At 41.5% G+C, this 16421-nt stretch overlaps 1 protein-coding gene across 3 annotated transcripts; it reads left to right on the top strand.

The window, feature by feature from the left end:
* On the top strand, window positions 1-10569 carry LOC143277643 (uncharacterized). 3 transcript variants are annotated; one of them, XM_076582533.1, is made up of 6 exons: window positions 1-107; window positions 2177-2472; window positions 4964-5670; window positions 6266-6433; window positions 8998-9165; window positions 9583-10569. In XM_076582533.1, exons 2-6 carry the CDS (start codon window positions 2292-2294, stop codon window positions 10051-10053), a joined length of 1695 nt encoding a protein of 564 aa, XP_076438648.1. In that variant the 5' UTR covers window positions 1-107; window positions 2177-2291; the 3' UTR covers window positions 10054-10569. The 3 variants fall into 3 exon arrangements, with proteins under 3 accessions (XP_076438648.1, XP_076438647.1, XP_076438649.1); XM_076582532.1 differs by having other exon boundaries at window positions 11-107; window positions 2276-2472; XM_076582534.1 differs by lacking the exon at window positions 1-107 and adding an exon at window positions 721-856.
* The last annotated feature ends 5852 nt before the right edge of the window (window positions 10570-16421 follow it).

Raw genomic sequence — 16421 nt, 5'->3', positions numbered from 1 at the left:
CCTCCCTTTGTGCGTGCACACTTTGAGGACCAAGGACATAATTAGGAAATTATTGTCGGTTCTTCCCGTTCAGTTATAAAGCATGCACTGCCTTTAATGTACTCAAGGTGAGTATTGGATTTCTCGAAGCATACGATTGTGAAAAGATCATGTGTGAAAAAGCTGGATTTCCTCTGCAAGCATACGATCATTACTATTAGTATTTGAAAATCAGTTTGGATTCTTACCGAAGTCCGACCATGAATTAATTTTTATTTTCATTCGGAGTAACCAATGTGATGGCAAGTTTAGACATTAAATCGACTCCAGTCTAGGATAACAGACAAGAGCAGAATCTCAAGTATTCTATGTTTTGATGGTAATGGTAATTTTAACTTGAAGGTTGAGTTTAGAGCACCCCATCTATTACCTCAGCTCCCATGCCCCTCCCCCCTCTCCCCCCTCACTCGTGCCTGTCGAAGTCAAATTCGATTTGTAGGTCGGACAGGATCGACCGTATTGTTTGCTGGTTTACGTGTATGTTACTACATGAATTTATGTATATCTGTTATCAGTTCTGCAGGGAGCGGATATAATAATTATAGGCCTGTTATTTGCCGACGGTTTCACTTCTCGTGCTTAAAAATAAAATACTGCATTCCCGATAAAGGGAGACAACCACTACTCGCGCTCAAAATTATTTGACAGTATGAATAAATCTTAGATTACTAAGTAAATAAGCAAAAACAATATTTCTTTACGTGTGGCGTTGTCTTGTGGGTTTAAACATTTAGTAGAAATGCAGGGTGTAGATTTGGGTCATTAGTCTTTAGCACACTGTGACTCAGAAATTTCATTATTACTCCACATAGTGCAGGTACTGTATTCGTTTGTTGTTTTTAGTTTTGCTATGAACATTTTCCACCAATCTCATCTTGTCATTACACAAGCTGGTTGTTGTGTGAATATGCAAAACTTCTTTATTGTTTTCTTTTTAATGAGCAATTTTCACCTACAGATTTATGTGTATCACTGTAATACATGACATGGCACTCCAGCTTAGCAGGCATTACATGACATTGCATCCAGACTTGACATGACATTACACTATGATGATAAAGAATATACTTGCAGTTGTATATACACAGAACCAACCCATGGCAAGAAAGCAGCCTTATTTAGCACAAATAATAGGACTTTGCAAACTTTTAAAGTTTTTTTTGTTGTTTTTTTTGGTTGTTATTCTAATGTTTCAGGATTCTGAAATTTCAGCTGGATAGGACACATGGGTGTTGGGAAAATTAAGTATCATTTACATGATAAAAATAAACAGTGCTTTTATGATAGATGATACATTTATGAAACAAAACCAAGATCATTTGATTTTGGGATCCGGTCATTGGCAAGTTATTAAAACTAATAAAAGATGAAAATTTACGACTAATTTCACCTCTTCTATAAATGTCATTTGAATCATATTGGCTTAGCTCATGAACTAATATGGCATCTGCTTCTTTCCTCAACTCTGTGAAGAGTTATTAGGGTGTCGCACAGAAGAACTGTTTACCAGATTCCTTAGGTCAGTCAGTTATGTGTCAAACCCTGGGTTTTATGCAAACAGATGTCCTGTCCATTCTTTAATACTGTCATTCCATTGTTTTACCATTATGATGCAACCTGTCTTGGGGCAAGTTAAATCTGGTGGAGCGTATCCCTCTTCAGATCAAATTTTCTTGTGGGGTTTACTCCCCACATACAGCAAGTAGTACTGGGTCACATGGTTACCAGTAGCAGAGGAGAACCTCTGATCTAAGTATAGCATGCTAGAGTAATTATAATTGATATATTCAGTAAATTTTACATGCTACAGAACACAATTATAAGAGGTTCTGCACATGTACTTGTTAAACAAGCCAGGGAGCATATCATACATTTAGCACATGTACTGGTAGCACATGCTATAGTACATGTTTGTACACAAACAAAAGCATGCAATGAAAAAAGAAAATCAGAGAAAAAGACACAAACACATGCACACACACGCACACACACACACACACACACACACACACACACACACACACACACACACACACACACACACACACACACACACACACACACACACACACACACACACACACACACACACTGAGTTAATACTTCTCTGAAAAATTGTAAATATCTGCATCTACAGAATGGGGTACACAGGCACTTAGGGCATAACCCACCAAGGCTGACCCCACCAGTTCGTAAAAGTTGACCTTGAACCTGAACCTGATGACCTTGACATCAGGGTGAAGACAGAGGGGATGGATAATGATGACGACCAGTATGATGGCGACACCGATGTGGAAAGCTCACCTGGCTGCCTGAAGATGGTGGTGGCACTGACAGACAACCAGATGGCTGGAACAGAGAGCGAGCATCAAGAACCATCAGAATGGAGGAGAAACAAAAATGGCTTGACTGTTCAGCGTCGGAGAGCTAGAGGTCGGTATCATGGTGATTTGTTTTAAATATTTTTTTTTAATTTCTATTTTCATATTCTTTTAAATTTTTGTATAAGAATTAAGATATGGATAAAATGTCAGTTAATGCCTCCAGTTCTAGGTAAAGTTGCTGTTCTGAAATTTGTTATTCTTTCTAAGCTGACTAACAACATTGTGTTTGCTTTTGCCAAACCCACCAGATATATTTTTTCTCACATGCCAGCATGATTGTTTGTTCTAAGTTTTGTTTGGAACAAGAAACTGAATAAGATTTAGCTGCAAAACCGCTCATAAATCTTAAAAAGAGTATTAAAAAAATCTTTAAAAAAAAAAGAAAAAAAAAGTTGCCATCGGTCTTCCCAATTTAAAATTGTCTTTATCTTTAAGTTCTCTTGGGTTCATAAACCTAAAAGTTAAAACACAAGTGGAAGCAAATGCTGTTTTGTAACTTCCCCAATGGCCACTTGCTGATAAATATGGTCCAGAGTTTATCTCAGAATTTGCCAAGAACGTGACTAGTTCTGGACGCTTCAGTTTCAGTTTCAAGGAGGCAACAAAGCGTATGGTCTAACCCATATATGCTGCACTGCATCTGTTGAAGAAAATAAAATTTGTAATTTTTTTGTGAAAAAGAGCAGATGACTCATGCATAGACACAACACTCTGGTCAGGCCTTGGGAGCCTTTCATAGGAACATGAAACACTAGACAAAAATGAAATAAATAAAGATGTAAATTAAATATATACATTAAATTGTTATATAAACAAAAGATATTTATAAAGAAGGTGTATGATTGAAAAGGCCAGTAAGTTGTTCAGCTATTGGACTGGTCATCATACCCTGACTATTGCTTACACAAACTGTTCTCATCTGTTGGTAAGTATTCCATGAAAGGATGTGTCCCCCAAAATGTCAGATATTTATTTCTGGTAATCTTTTTGCATTGAAGAAAAAAAAGAAAGAAAATAATAAGTGCAGATGTGGTGAAAATGTGTATCTTCAGCCACAAAGATATGTTCTAAACTTTTGTGTTTTTTGTGTTTTCACTCTGCTGCCTGACTCGTTCTCAGAAAAAAAAGATCTGAGCAAGCACATCACTCCTCTTTTGCAACATCTCCACTGGCTACCTGTCTCACACAGAATTAAGTACAAGATCAGCACTCTATGTTACAAATGTATTCACAAATCTGCCCCTTCCTATCTCTGTGGCTGCCTTCACCTCTACACTCCATCACACTCTCTGCGATCGGCTTCGGATCCACTCTGTTTACGCATACCCAGATTCAAACGCTCAACTGTTGGCTGCTGTTTTTTCTCTGTCTCTGTACCTTGCAATTGGAATGAACTTCCTCTTTCTCTTCGTCAGGTCTCCGCACTCAGCTCTTTCAAGTCTGGTCTTAAAACCTTCACAAGAGGTCGAATGATTAGAGAACTGGATTCTCACTCGAGTTTCCTGGGTTTGATCCCTGGTCTTAGCGCACCTGGTAGGTTTAACTCACTCAGTACGGCCAGTCCTCTCTTCTCCTCTACACAGACCCCTCGTTTGTCCAGTGGGTGTCTGAATGACCCAACCTTTAGCTTCCGTCGTCAGATTTGTGGTATTCTTTGTCAACATTCACCTCTTCAGTATAAGAGCCTTCCGCTTGCAATATTTTGATGATGGTAATTGGGCTGAAATGCTGTTAACGTCATCTCTTTTGCCGTTCGTATGGAGAGAGTTAAGGGTGGAGATTTTTCCGATCTCCCAGGTCAGTATATGTCCAGATTTGCTAGTGCCTGAACCCTCTTGGTGTGTACACACATGCAGATGATTAAATATGCACATAAAAGATCCAGTAATCCATGTCAGTGGTCATTGGGTTATGGAAACAAGAAGATACCCAGCATGCATATCTCTGATAATGGAGTGTGGCTGCCAATATGGCAGGGTAAAAATGGTCTTACAAGTAAAATCTCACTTGTACATGTATGCGAGTGGTCATAAATTGCAGTCCACAAGCTAAAGAAAAACAACAACAAAAAAGAAAAAAAACAATCATGGAGTCCAAGGGACTCTCGTGCCATCATTCTAGGGAGCCCCAGACTACCTTTAGAGGATCACTGATGCTGCTTACTCTAATCAAATCTGCATTGCTGGACACATTGCAAAGGCAGGCTTACCTCCTGGTCGTAATCATCAAGGCTTCTCAGCCAAGAAAAGGTGAAGGGAAACAACACTTCTTTATATCAGATGATCCTAGCTTATGACTGAAACTGTGATGCTTTATTTTCACTCTTTTTATGCGTTCATTTTAGGCACCAGCTCGGGGACCAGCACGATGAATATGCAGTATGTCCTTTCCCATTTTCAGAGTGTCAGGGATGCATAATTACACATTATCAGAAGCCCTGGAACTGAAGGTAATCCTACAGTGACACTCAGTGCTGTGTCGTGAAGGAAGCAAAAATGTTTGGTCACACAGTCACTTATAACTCTGCTGTTTCTCACCAGGCCGACACCAAGGCCAGTCCAGGCAGCCACAGTCTAACAGCCCCAATGGTCAGCCACCGTCACCTGGACGATCCAGAAGAGCAGCAAACGTCGGCAGAAAACCATCGGTCAGATCGGGTCTGCGGAACAAACTTTCCAGCAGCTTTCGGGGATCTACCAGTGTTTTTCCCTTGTCGTGTGGCGAAGACGATGATCGCGACACTGAACACAGGGAGAAAGACGCTCGTTCCCAGAAACGCACAAAGAAAGAAGCAGCGCCGGAACGAGCTGCAAGGTCACGCATGGGGTCAGGCAACGGCAGCCGTTGTCAGCCAGGGTCCAAAGATAGGTCAAGGTCGAAGAAGGGCAGAAGGTCACAGTCGGGGAGGGGTAAGCGGGAGGAGGAGGACGGGGGGGTGATGGTGTATCAGTGCGGGGTGTGCGACAAGACGTACCCCGGTGCGGACACACTGCGGCAGCACATGGAGGGCAGCGGACACACCAAGGTGGTGCGCTGCGGCCGGTGCGGCCAGACGTTCTCGAACCCCGAGCGGCTGGCGTCCCACGCGCGGCAGCAGCACGCGCCCCGCCCCTTCCTGTGCTGCCAGTGCCCAGCCACCTTCACCTCGTCCACCCACCTGAAGCGCCATGCCGCCACCCATGGGGAGGAGAAACGCTTCAAGTGCCAGAACTGTCCCTCCGCCTTCCACCAGCTGGTCAACCTCAAGGTTGGTTTTTTGGTGGTGGTGGTTTTTAAATTTTGATTTCTTAATACATAGTATGTTTGCTTTATGGTTTACATAGATAGATTTTAAACTGGTCAACCTCAAGGTTGGTTTTTTGGTGGTGGTGGTTTTTAAATTTTGATTTCTTAATACATTGTATGTTTGCTTTATGGTTTACATGGATAGATTTTAAATTATTTGCCAAGGGATTTTTGGTCACAGAGGGTAATTTAAAAAAGAAATGATTCTAGCATGCAAACTGCTAAAAGGAAGCATACAAAACTATACTTTTCTGGAAGGAGAATGAACTCACTGTCCAATTATAAAATGACATTTTCACATGAATTAAATGATTTTGCAAGAAAGAAAAACTACAGTGACGCAGACAGAGATTTGCCATCTTGGGGCACTTTTTTTTTTTAACCGGAAGGGGACGGACGTCTCCTTCCTGGGGCACGCAAGATGTTAAGTCAGCACCATTGCTTTAATGCACAGTTTAGTGCATAGATCTGTAATCATTTACCCAATTTTGCCAGGGTTTTTTTTTGTTTTTTTTTTGTTAGAGCATGAAGCTATTCCAGTTCATGTCCCCTTTCAGGTGCACCTGCGCAGTCACACAGGTGAGAGGCCGTTCCGCTGCGACCAGTGCCCCGCGGCCTTCACCCTCTCCAGTAACCTCAAGCGGCACCGGCGCACGCACACGGGGGAGAAGCCGTATGTGTGTGAGGTGTGCAGCAAGGCCTTCCGCGTGTCCTCGCAGCTGAAGGTATTGAGTTGTGTTGTGTTGTGTCGTGTCATGACGTGTTGTGCCATAATGTGTTGTGTCATGTCTTGATGTGTTGTGTGTTCTGCTGTGTCATGTTGTGTTATGTTGTGTTCTGTTGTATTTTGTTGTGTTGTACTGTATTGTGTTGTATTATATTGTATTGTATTGGATTGGATTCCACTGTTTTGTATTGTATTTTATTGGTACATTGCTTTGCGTTGCATTGCATTGTATCATTACTCTTTGTCACAACAGATTTCTCTGTGTGACAGTTGAGCTCCTCTCCCCAGGGAGAGCATGTCGTTACAGTGCAGCGTCATCATCACTTTTCTTTTCTTTTCTTTTCCCTATCAAGAGTGAATTAATCTTCAGTACTTTGCCAAGGAAAATCCTTTTGTTGTCGTGGGTTCTTTAATGTGTGCTAAGTGCATGCTACACTAGTGCAGTTGGGACCCCGGCTTATTGTTTCATCCAAATGAGGTGTGTGTGTGTGTGTGTGTGTGTGTGTGAATTAGTTTTGGTGGATGGATGTCATTGGAAGATATGCATGTAAGTTGTTGTTGGTTTTTTCATTGTAGTGTTTAATTTTAAATGCATGTTTTACATGTTGGTTTTTTACATTTTACAGCACAGCTGAGGATATTTTTCATGGAAAGACTCGATATAAGTACGAAATTAAACAACTGTTAGTATTACAATGATAAATCAGATGAGCATGTTTTGCATGGAATGAGCTTTATGAATTAAACACTTATTATGATGATGAAGCAGTTGAGCATGTATTACACGGAAAGTTGCTGTATATAAATTAACCCCTTGACTGCCCCGTCTGTTAAATTGACGGAGCTCTCGAAGCCTGTGATGCCAGTCTCCATTAAAATTACGGAGGTATTTCATCACAGTGTATAATGTTTGTGCCAATTTTATGTGTTGGAGAACCATACTGATGTCGACAGGCTCAGGAAAGGCTCATAAAGGTGATTTCCTTCCCCTTTTCAACTCTCTGATCATACAGTTCTCATGAAATTGTTTCTTCTCCTGAGAAATGAAACCAGTCTTCTTAAAAAGGTGATGCCACAACAGTTTCGGACCTGCAATCCTTTTAAATATTTGAGGAGATTAGGAATGATGCAGGCAGTGATTTGTACAATGATTCAGAAGATAACTTTGATAATTTAGATGGAAAACAGACTGAGGATTATTGCTCCTTTTTTGTGTGTTGAGAACTATGTTGAATGCTTGTGAGTTTGTTTTGCAGAAATATTCACAAAATATCTAAATGTCTTAATTTCAGTAAATTACTTAAAGAATCACAAAGTTCGTCCTTTTGTTTGACTTCCTTGTGAAGGTAGAACTTATTATGCATCAGTCGGTGTTATTTCATCCATAAATTCTGGCAAATGGAGGAGCTGCAGAACTTTTAGTGTACACGGTACTGAATCGGCTTTTCTCCCTCGGCATTTGGAATACGCCTGACCAAAAAAAAGTAGAAGTTAAACAACTATTATCATGATGCTGAAGTTGCACAGTCAGCATATGGAATACAGCTGACCTAAAAAAGAAAAAAAAGGTTAGCTTTTAAAGGGTTAAACAACTTTTATCATGATGATGAAGGTGCACAGTAAGCATATGGAATTCAGCTGACCTGAAAAAAAGTTAGCACTCAAGGGGTTAAACAAATTTGTTCATGATGCTGAAGATGCACAGTCAGCATATAAGGAATACAGATGACCTACATAAAAAAAAAGATAGAAAGTTAGCAATCAAGGGGTTAAACAACTTTTATCATGATGCTGAAGATGCACAGTCAGCATATGGAATACAGCTGACCTAAAAAAAAAAAAATAAAAAAAAAGGTTAGCATTTAAGGGGTTGAACAGCTTTTATCATGATGATGCAGGTGCATAGTAAGCATACATGGAATTCAGCTGACCTGAAAAATTAAAAAGTTAGCACTCAAGGGGTTAAGCAACTTTTATCTTGATGCTGAAGATGCACGGTCAGCACATAAGGAATACAGCTGACCTCAAAAAAAAAAAAAAAAAAAAAAAAAAATTATATATATATATATATATAAGTTAGCACTCAAGGGGTTAAACAACTTTCATCATGATGCTGAAGGTGCAGAGACACTGAGTCAGCCTTTGGAATATGGCTGACCTATAGAAACGTTTTTTTTTTTCTTCTTTTTTTTTTTTTTAAGTTGGCACTCGAGGGGTCAAACAACTTTTTTCATGATGGTGAAGATGCACGGTAAGCATTCGGAATACAGCTGACCTATATTAAAAAAAAAAAGAAAAGAAGTTAGCATTCATGGGGTTAAACAACTTTTGTCATGATGCTGAAGGTGCACAGTCAGCCTTGGGAATACAGCTGACCTATATAAAAGCAAAAAAAAAAAAAAAAAAAAAAAGAAGTTAGCACTCAAGGGGTTAAACAACTTTTGTCATGATGCTGAAGGTGCACAGTCAGCCTTGGGAATACAGCTGACCTATATAAAAGAAGAAAAAAAAAAAAGAAGTTAGCACTCAAGGGGTTAAACACCTTTTGTCATGATGGTGAAGGTGCACAGTCGGACCCACACGGGGGAGAAGAGTCACCGGTGCCCACACTGCCCCGCCGCCTTCATCCAGTCGTCCAGCCTCAAGACACACCTCAACCTTCACCTTGGGGTCAAACCCTACGCCTGCTCCCTCTGCCCTGCCGCCTTCGCCGAGTCCACCAACCTCAAGGTGCTCTGGTTTTTTTAGTTTCACTTTGATATGCAGATAATAACAGTAGTAATGCTAATGGTGATATGCAGGCCTTCTTCACAGACGCTGTATTGGTGGTTAAGCGTCTTGACCACTCTGCTACCTGTATTGGCAGGTAAGCCTCTTATAACCACTCTGCCACCTGTATTGGCAGGTAAGTCTCTTATAACCTGCCACCTATATTGGCAGGTACCACTCTGCCACCTGTATTGGCAGGTACCACTGTGCCACCTGTATTGGCAGGTAAGTGTCTTATAAACACTCTGCCACCTGTACTGGCAGGTAAGTGTCTTATAAACACTCTGCTACCTGTATTGGCAGGTACCACTGTGCCACCTGTATTGGCAGGTAAGCGTGGTAACCCCTCTGCCACCTGTCTCTCTGTCTCTCCCCCAGGTGCACCAGCGCACGCACAGCGGGGAGCGCCCTTTCCTGTGCGAGCAGTGCCCCGCCGCCTTCAGCCAGTCGTCCAGCCTCAAGAAGCACCGCCTCATCCACTCGGGCCAGCGCCCCTTCCCCTGCCCCCACTGCCCCAAGGCCTTCCGCCTGCCGCACGGCCTCAAGCGCCACCTGGTGACGCACGATGAGGGCCGCCACTTCCGCTGCCAGCACTGCCCGGCCAAGTTCCTGCGCGAGGACTACCTGAAGGCGCACATGTTCCTGCACAATGGACTCAAACCCTGGCTCCACAAGGCACCCCGCCCTCCACTCCCCCACTCCTCCCGTGGGCAGGGGGAAGAGGAGGGGGAGGGGGAGGAGGACAGCTCATCGGAGGAGGAGGAGGAGGAGACAGGGGTGGAAGAGGGTGGTGGGGAAAATGTGGGAGCAGAGCGAAGCGGAGTTCGCCAGAGTGACATTTCTTTGTAGTGCTTGGAGCAGGTTTGTGTGTATGTGTGTGTGTGAGTGAATTGTGTGTGTGTGTGTGTGTGTGTGTAGGAGTGGTAGCTGTGTCTTCTCCTTCTTTGTCTCCCTCAACTCTCTTTGGGTGATGCACAGAAGAACTGCTCATCAGATTGGCAGTGTGCTGTAAACAAGGATCATGCATATGAAGACCCAGTTTTATATGTATATATATGATAGTCAGTCGTGTCCGACTATGACCATTAGAACAGCAGAGGAGGCAACTGCTGTTCCGACTATTTGGGCTAGAATTTGATTATACATGTATGTTTATATATATGTATAAGAAGAAGGCGTGGAGGGGCATGGGCGGGGTGTGGAGCGTGAGGGGTGTGTTTAGCATACTGCTCAGGGGAAACAACCGACAGAATATGATAGTGTTGCAGAATTAGCACAAAGGATATTCATAACACTATACAGTAAACCCAACATAAGTAATAAAAGCATTATAAAATTGAAAAAAAAAACACAAAAAAACCAAAACACACACACACACACACACACACACACACACACACAGAGAGAAATATAGGTCAAAGAAAGAAGAAGAAAAAAAAAAACAAGAACTCAAACTCTTGTTGGCAAAAAGACAAATTTAAGTAAAAATGTTAACCCATTCAACCATTGGTGGAGGGAGGGGATGGGGGCGCGAGGAGGGGTGGGGGGTTGGGGGGGGGGGGTTACAGCATCAGCAGACTTCCCATGCCATATTGATGTGGAAAAAAACAAACACCAAACAAACAAACAAACAAAAAACCCCAATAAGCAGAAAATATACTATCTTTCCTTCAGGTTACACGTGGGCATGTCTGGAATTACTGTAGAAGTTAGACCTCTTCCTTCCTTTGCTGTTTGTGGATAATGTATGAACATGAAAACAGTTTCAAGGGGACAAATTTTGATGCAAGAGCACTGCTCAGGCACAAGGCTCAATGAGTTGACTGTTTCATATTATGCAGAAAATGAAATGATTTTGAAAATTATGTGAACGAAACCTTTTAAAGAATGCAAGTGAACGTGTGAGGCTTATATATAAATATATATATAAATATATATATATATATAGAGAGAGAGAGAGAGAGAGAGAGATGTGTATGTGTTTATATATATTTATATATATATATAGCTTATACATATTAAGCGGCAGTTTGGTGCTCATCATTTGTTTCCTGTGTCATTCTATCAGGTTTCAGTCACACACACACACACACACACACACACACACACACACACACACACAGACATGTAAGATTTTAATGTGTTTACATAAAGTTGTTGTGTGGATAACTTTTTTTTATCAGAGGAACACAAATTTTTTACTTGTAAACAACTATGTGTATGTATATACTGAACATGTGCAATCAAATGATTTGACAAATTACCTTCTTTTTTTTAAAATTGAGGTAGTTGTGAATGATTGTAGGTGAAAATGGTTGGGAAGCAGTAAGATTGTGTGTATATATGTGTGTGTGTGTTTCAGTTTCAGTTTCTCAAGGAGGCGTCACTGCATTCAGACAAATCCATATATACGCTATACCACATCCGCTAGGCAGATGTCTGACAGCAGCATTACCCAATGCACTAGTCAGGCCTTGGGGACGACTTGAGTACATGCATGTATATTTGTATTTGTATTTGTATTTCTTTTTATCACAACAGATTTCTCTGTGTGAAATTCGGGCTGCTCTCCCCAGAGAGAGTGCGTCGCTACACTACAGCGCCACCCATTTTTTTTTGTATTTTTTCCTGCATGCAGTTTTATTTGTTTTTCTTATCGATGTGAATTTTGCCAGGAACAACCCTTTTGTTGCCGTGGGTTCTTTTACGTGCGCTAGGTGCATGCTGCACACGGGACCTCGGTTTATCGTCTCATCCGAATGACTAGCGTCCAGACCACCACTCAAGGTCTAGTGGAGGGGGAGAAAATATCGGCGGCTGAGCCGTGATTCGAACCAGCGCGCTCAGATTCTCTCGCTTCCTAGGCGGACGCGTTACCTCTAGGCCATCACTCCACATAACATTTGTATACCAGAGTGGATTTCTTCTACAGAATTTTTGTCAGAGGACAAGCCTTTTTGTTGCCATGGGTTCTTTTTCACTGCTCCAAGTACATGCTGCACACAGGATCTTGGTTTAATCATCTCTTCCAAATGACTAAGACGCTCAGTTTGATTTTCCATTTAAACTTGGGAGAAAGGGCCAGAGGAGGGAATCAAACCCAAACCCCCATGGACACTGTACGGGCAGATGAGCATCTTAACCATTCTGCCACCTTCCTTCGTTCTTTAGTTAAACGTCTTTTCACTGTAAGTGATATTAGACGAGGGAAGGAAAAAAATCGAGTGGGAGGAGGGGGAGGGGTGGGGGGGATTACTGTGTACGCATATGAGTAAGTGAAAGTGTGTGTGTGTGTGTGTGGAAAACAACAACAACGACAGAACAGTAAGTGTATGAAACCACATTTGAGAACCATATAATTATGTGACCTGATTGAATGACAAAATTTGAAAAAAAACAAGAACGCCAGAGAATCGACAGACAGACAGAAAATACGGGAAAAAAACTTAGCCGTATGAAGAGCACAGGAACAGGAGTCATAATGGCTGCCGGAAAAAGAGGGTGCTAGCCAGCGGGACAAAGGGGAGGTTACCGACTTCCGGGAGGTTATTGGCCATAGTTACTTTCGTTTTCTCCGCATAGGCGGATAGTAGTTTGCACAGGACAGGAATGTCAGACCCCTGCCGGAGTCTGCACTAGTTTGGTCATGGTAAGTATGTTATTTAAACGTAATTTTAGATAGAAAATTTATTATTTGAGTGAAGCATAGCATTGTACAGAACACTTCTGTGTTAATGAATCATATCAGTGACCAGTAACGGATATGGAAATGAACAGAACTTTGAGCTCATCTGTGGTGCTTTTGTGTGAATGAAATAAAAAGAGATAGGTCTTCTGAGTCAAGATGAATAATGTCTGACTTTGAATAAAGTATGAGTGGCAGGTGATAGTATCTCAAAAGTATGAGTGAGTGGCGGGCGATAGTATCTCAAAGGATACAGGTCTGCTAGTGCCTGAACCCCCTTTGTGGGGATACACGTGCAGAAGATAAAATATTCACATTATAGATCCTGTAATCCATGTCAGCATTTGGTGGGTTATGGAAACAAGAACATACCCAGCATGCACACCCCAGGAAACGGAGTTACGGCTGCCTTCATGGCGGAGTAAATAAACAAAACAGTTATAGACTCATACATGTAAAATGTTACATAATTTATGTGTAAGTGTGTGTTTGTGAGTGAATAAAACCTGACTGAATGATACTTTTTCGACATTCGTGGGCTGCAACTCCCACGTTCACTTGTATTTATTTATACAACTGACTGCTCTGTTACATGTTAAATTCTAGTTAGATCTCTCTCTCTCTCTCTCTCTCTCTCTGTCTCTGTCTCTCTGTCTATGTGATAATGATGATCACAATAACTGATGCAAGGAATCTAGCATTTGCAAAAAAAAAAAAAAAGGGCTTGTGCTATTCTACAGTCTTATTTGTATTTGTATTTCTTTTTATCACAACAGATTTCTCTGTGCGAAATTCGGGCTGCTCTCTTCAGGGAGAGTGTGTTGCTACACTACAGCACCACCTGTTAAAAAAAAAAAATTTCCTGCGTGCAGTTTTATTTGTTTTTCCTATCAAAGTGGATTTTTCTACAGAATTTTGCCAGGAACAACCCTTTTGTTGCTGTGGGTTCTTTTACGTGTGCGTGCTGCACACGGGACCTCGGTTTATTGTCTCATCCGAATGACTAGCGTCCAGACCACCACTCAAGGTCTAGTGGAGGGGGTGATCTTGCTTCCTAGGCGGACGCATTACCTCTAGGCCATCACTCCACTGTCAGGATTACAGAACAGAATTACACTATTGGATGAGATCATAAACCGTGGTCCTGTGTGTAGGATACACTAAGTGCACATAAAAAGAGCCCACTGCAACAAAAGAGTTCTCCCGGAAAAGTTCTGGAAACCTAAAAAAAAAAAAATAATAATAATAAAATAAACATAATAAAATATGATCAAATGCACTGAGATACTATGCAACACAGTACAAATCAAATCAAATCAAATCAAATCAAAAACACTTTATTAATCCACATGGAAATTAAGTTGTGCAATCACAGGCTCATTGTAAACACTGGCATAAAATCATGTGCAACATAAGAAGAGATTAAAACTAGTCAAATAAGAATTCCCAATAGCTGACGATATACTAACCACCCCCCCCCCAACCCCTCCCCCCCCCACACACACACACATACTCAAGACAATAGGGTATTGCACAACAATATTAACAAATGAAAACATCCAACAAAAAAGGGTATAGATTACTAAAAATGACATGCGCGCACGCACACACACACACACACTCATACACACACACACACACACACACGTTAAGGTACACACACGTTAAGAATACTTAAGCAATACTTCATCTCAGTTTACTGCATCATGTTCTCATGGTTTCTCCGGAGATCTAAACCCACAACTGACGGATGGCTGGTGTAAGTGTCTAAGAAATGAAAGTATTGTGGACACAGTTCATCACAAAGCAATACCTCAATCTGCAAGGCACAATTCTTCTTCTTCTTCTTCTTCTGCGTTCACTCGTATGCACACGAGTGGGCTTTTACGTGTATGACCGTTTTTACCCCGCCATGTAGGCAGCCATACTCCGTTTTCGGGGGTGTGCATGCTGGGTATGTTCTTGTTTTTCATAACCCACCGAACGCTGACATGGATTACAGGATCTTTAACGTGCGTATTTGATCTTCTGCTTGCATATACACACGAAGGGGGTTCAGGCACTAGCAGGTCTGCACATATGTTGACCTGGGAGATCGTAAAAATCTCCACCCTTTACCCACCAGGCGTCGTCACCGTGATTCGAACCCGGGACCCTCAGATTGACAGTCCAACGCTTTAACCACTCGGTTATTGCGCCCGTCGCAAGGCACAATTGCTTACCTTGCTTCTCCACCACATGCCTTTCATTCAACTTACCTTCATTCCTCCCTGTCCAGCCTGTCTTTCTTTTTTTCTTCTTTTTTCCTGTCCCATCATCTATAATAATAATAATAATGGTACTTATATAGCGCTGAATCTTGTGCATAGACAAATCTAAGCGCTTTCACACCAGCCATTCTCACGCACGCATAACTCTAAAACTGGAGAAACTAAAGACAAGGAAGAGGCAGGGAAGGGAGGCCATTTTGGGAAGAGGTGGGTTTTAAGGCCAGACTTGAAAGAGCTGAGTGTGGAGACTTGACGAAGCGAAAGAGGAAGTTCATTCCAATTGCAAGGTCCAGAGACAGAGAAAGAACAGCAGCCAACAGTCAAGAGTTTGAATCTAGGTATGAATTTGAATCTCTGCACCGTTTCAGTGGCATTGCTCCCACACTGCTCATTCCTAGGCCCCATATACGCCCACACCTGAGTTCATCTGTCCCGGTTCCAGTATCAGCATTCCACAGTGAACTATCAATATTAGGTTGCCTGGAGGCCACACACCAGAGGAGACCCTGCACTGCTGCTGAGTACACTTTGGCGGTGTCTAGTAGTGCCTGTTCTGCGTGAGCGTCCCCCCAGTGTGGAGACCCGGCACCATATTATTCCCCCAGTGACAGTCTGCCTTTTTTTTTTTTTTTTTTTTTACATTATAGTTATTATTTATTATGTATTTATTTATCTATTTGTGTAAGCTTATCTATCATTTATTCACCTTTTTTTCCCCTCAAGGCCTGACTAAGCGTGTTGGGTTATGCTGCTGGTCAGGCATCTGCTTGGCAGATGTGGTGTAGCGTATATGGATTTGTCCGAACGCAGTGACGCATCCTTGAGCTACTGAAACTGAAACTGAAACTTTCTTTCTTGTTTTTTTCTTTTTTCTTTTCTTTCCTTTTTTATTTTATTTCATTTTATTTTTTTTGATAAACATTTTTATTTGAGTTTGACATTTAAGACATTACAGACATACAAAAATAATATTTGTAATTATTGATAATATCATTTGACTATGCATTATTCAAACTATAAATCAGGAAAACAACAACACAACATTGTTTTATACAGAAAAAAACAAACAGAAATTTAAAAAAAAATTGTACGCACTGCATAAGAAAAGTAAATAAATGAAAGGAAAAGAAAAATAAATAAAAAAAAACAAATGTTACATTCGTGGTTGTCTTTCCTCCTCTCTCTCTCTCTCTCTCTCTCTCTCTCTCTCTCTCTCTCTCTCTCTCTCTCAGTTTACTCAATACTGTGGGCATATATGAAAA

This window comes from Babylonia areolata, chromosome 34 (assembly GCF_041734735.1).
Source record: "Babylonia areolata isolate BAREFJ2019XMU chromosome 34, ASM4173473v1, whole genome shotgun sequence".
Classification (NCBI taxonomy): domain Eukaryota; kingdom Metazoa; phylum Mollusca; class Gastropoda; order Neogastropoda; family Buccinidae; genus Babylonia; species Babylonia areolata.
The sequence above is the reverse complement of the archived record's forward strand: the minus strand, read 5'-3'. Positions and strand labels throughout refer to the sequence as shown.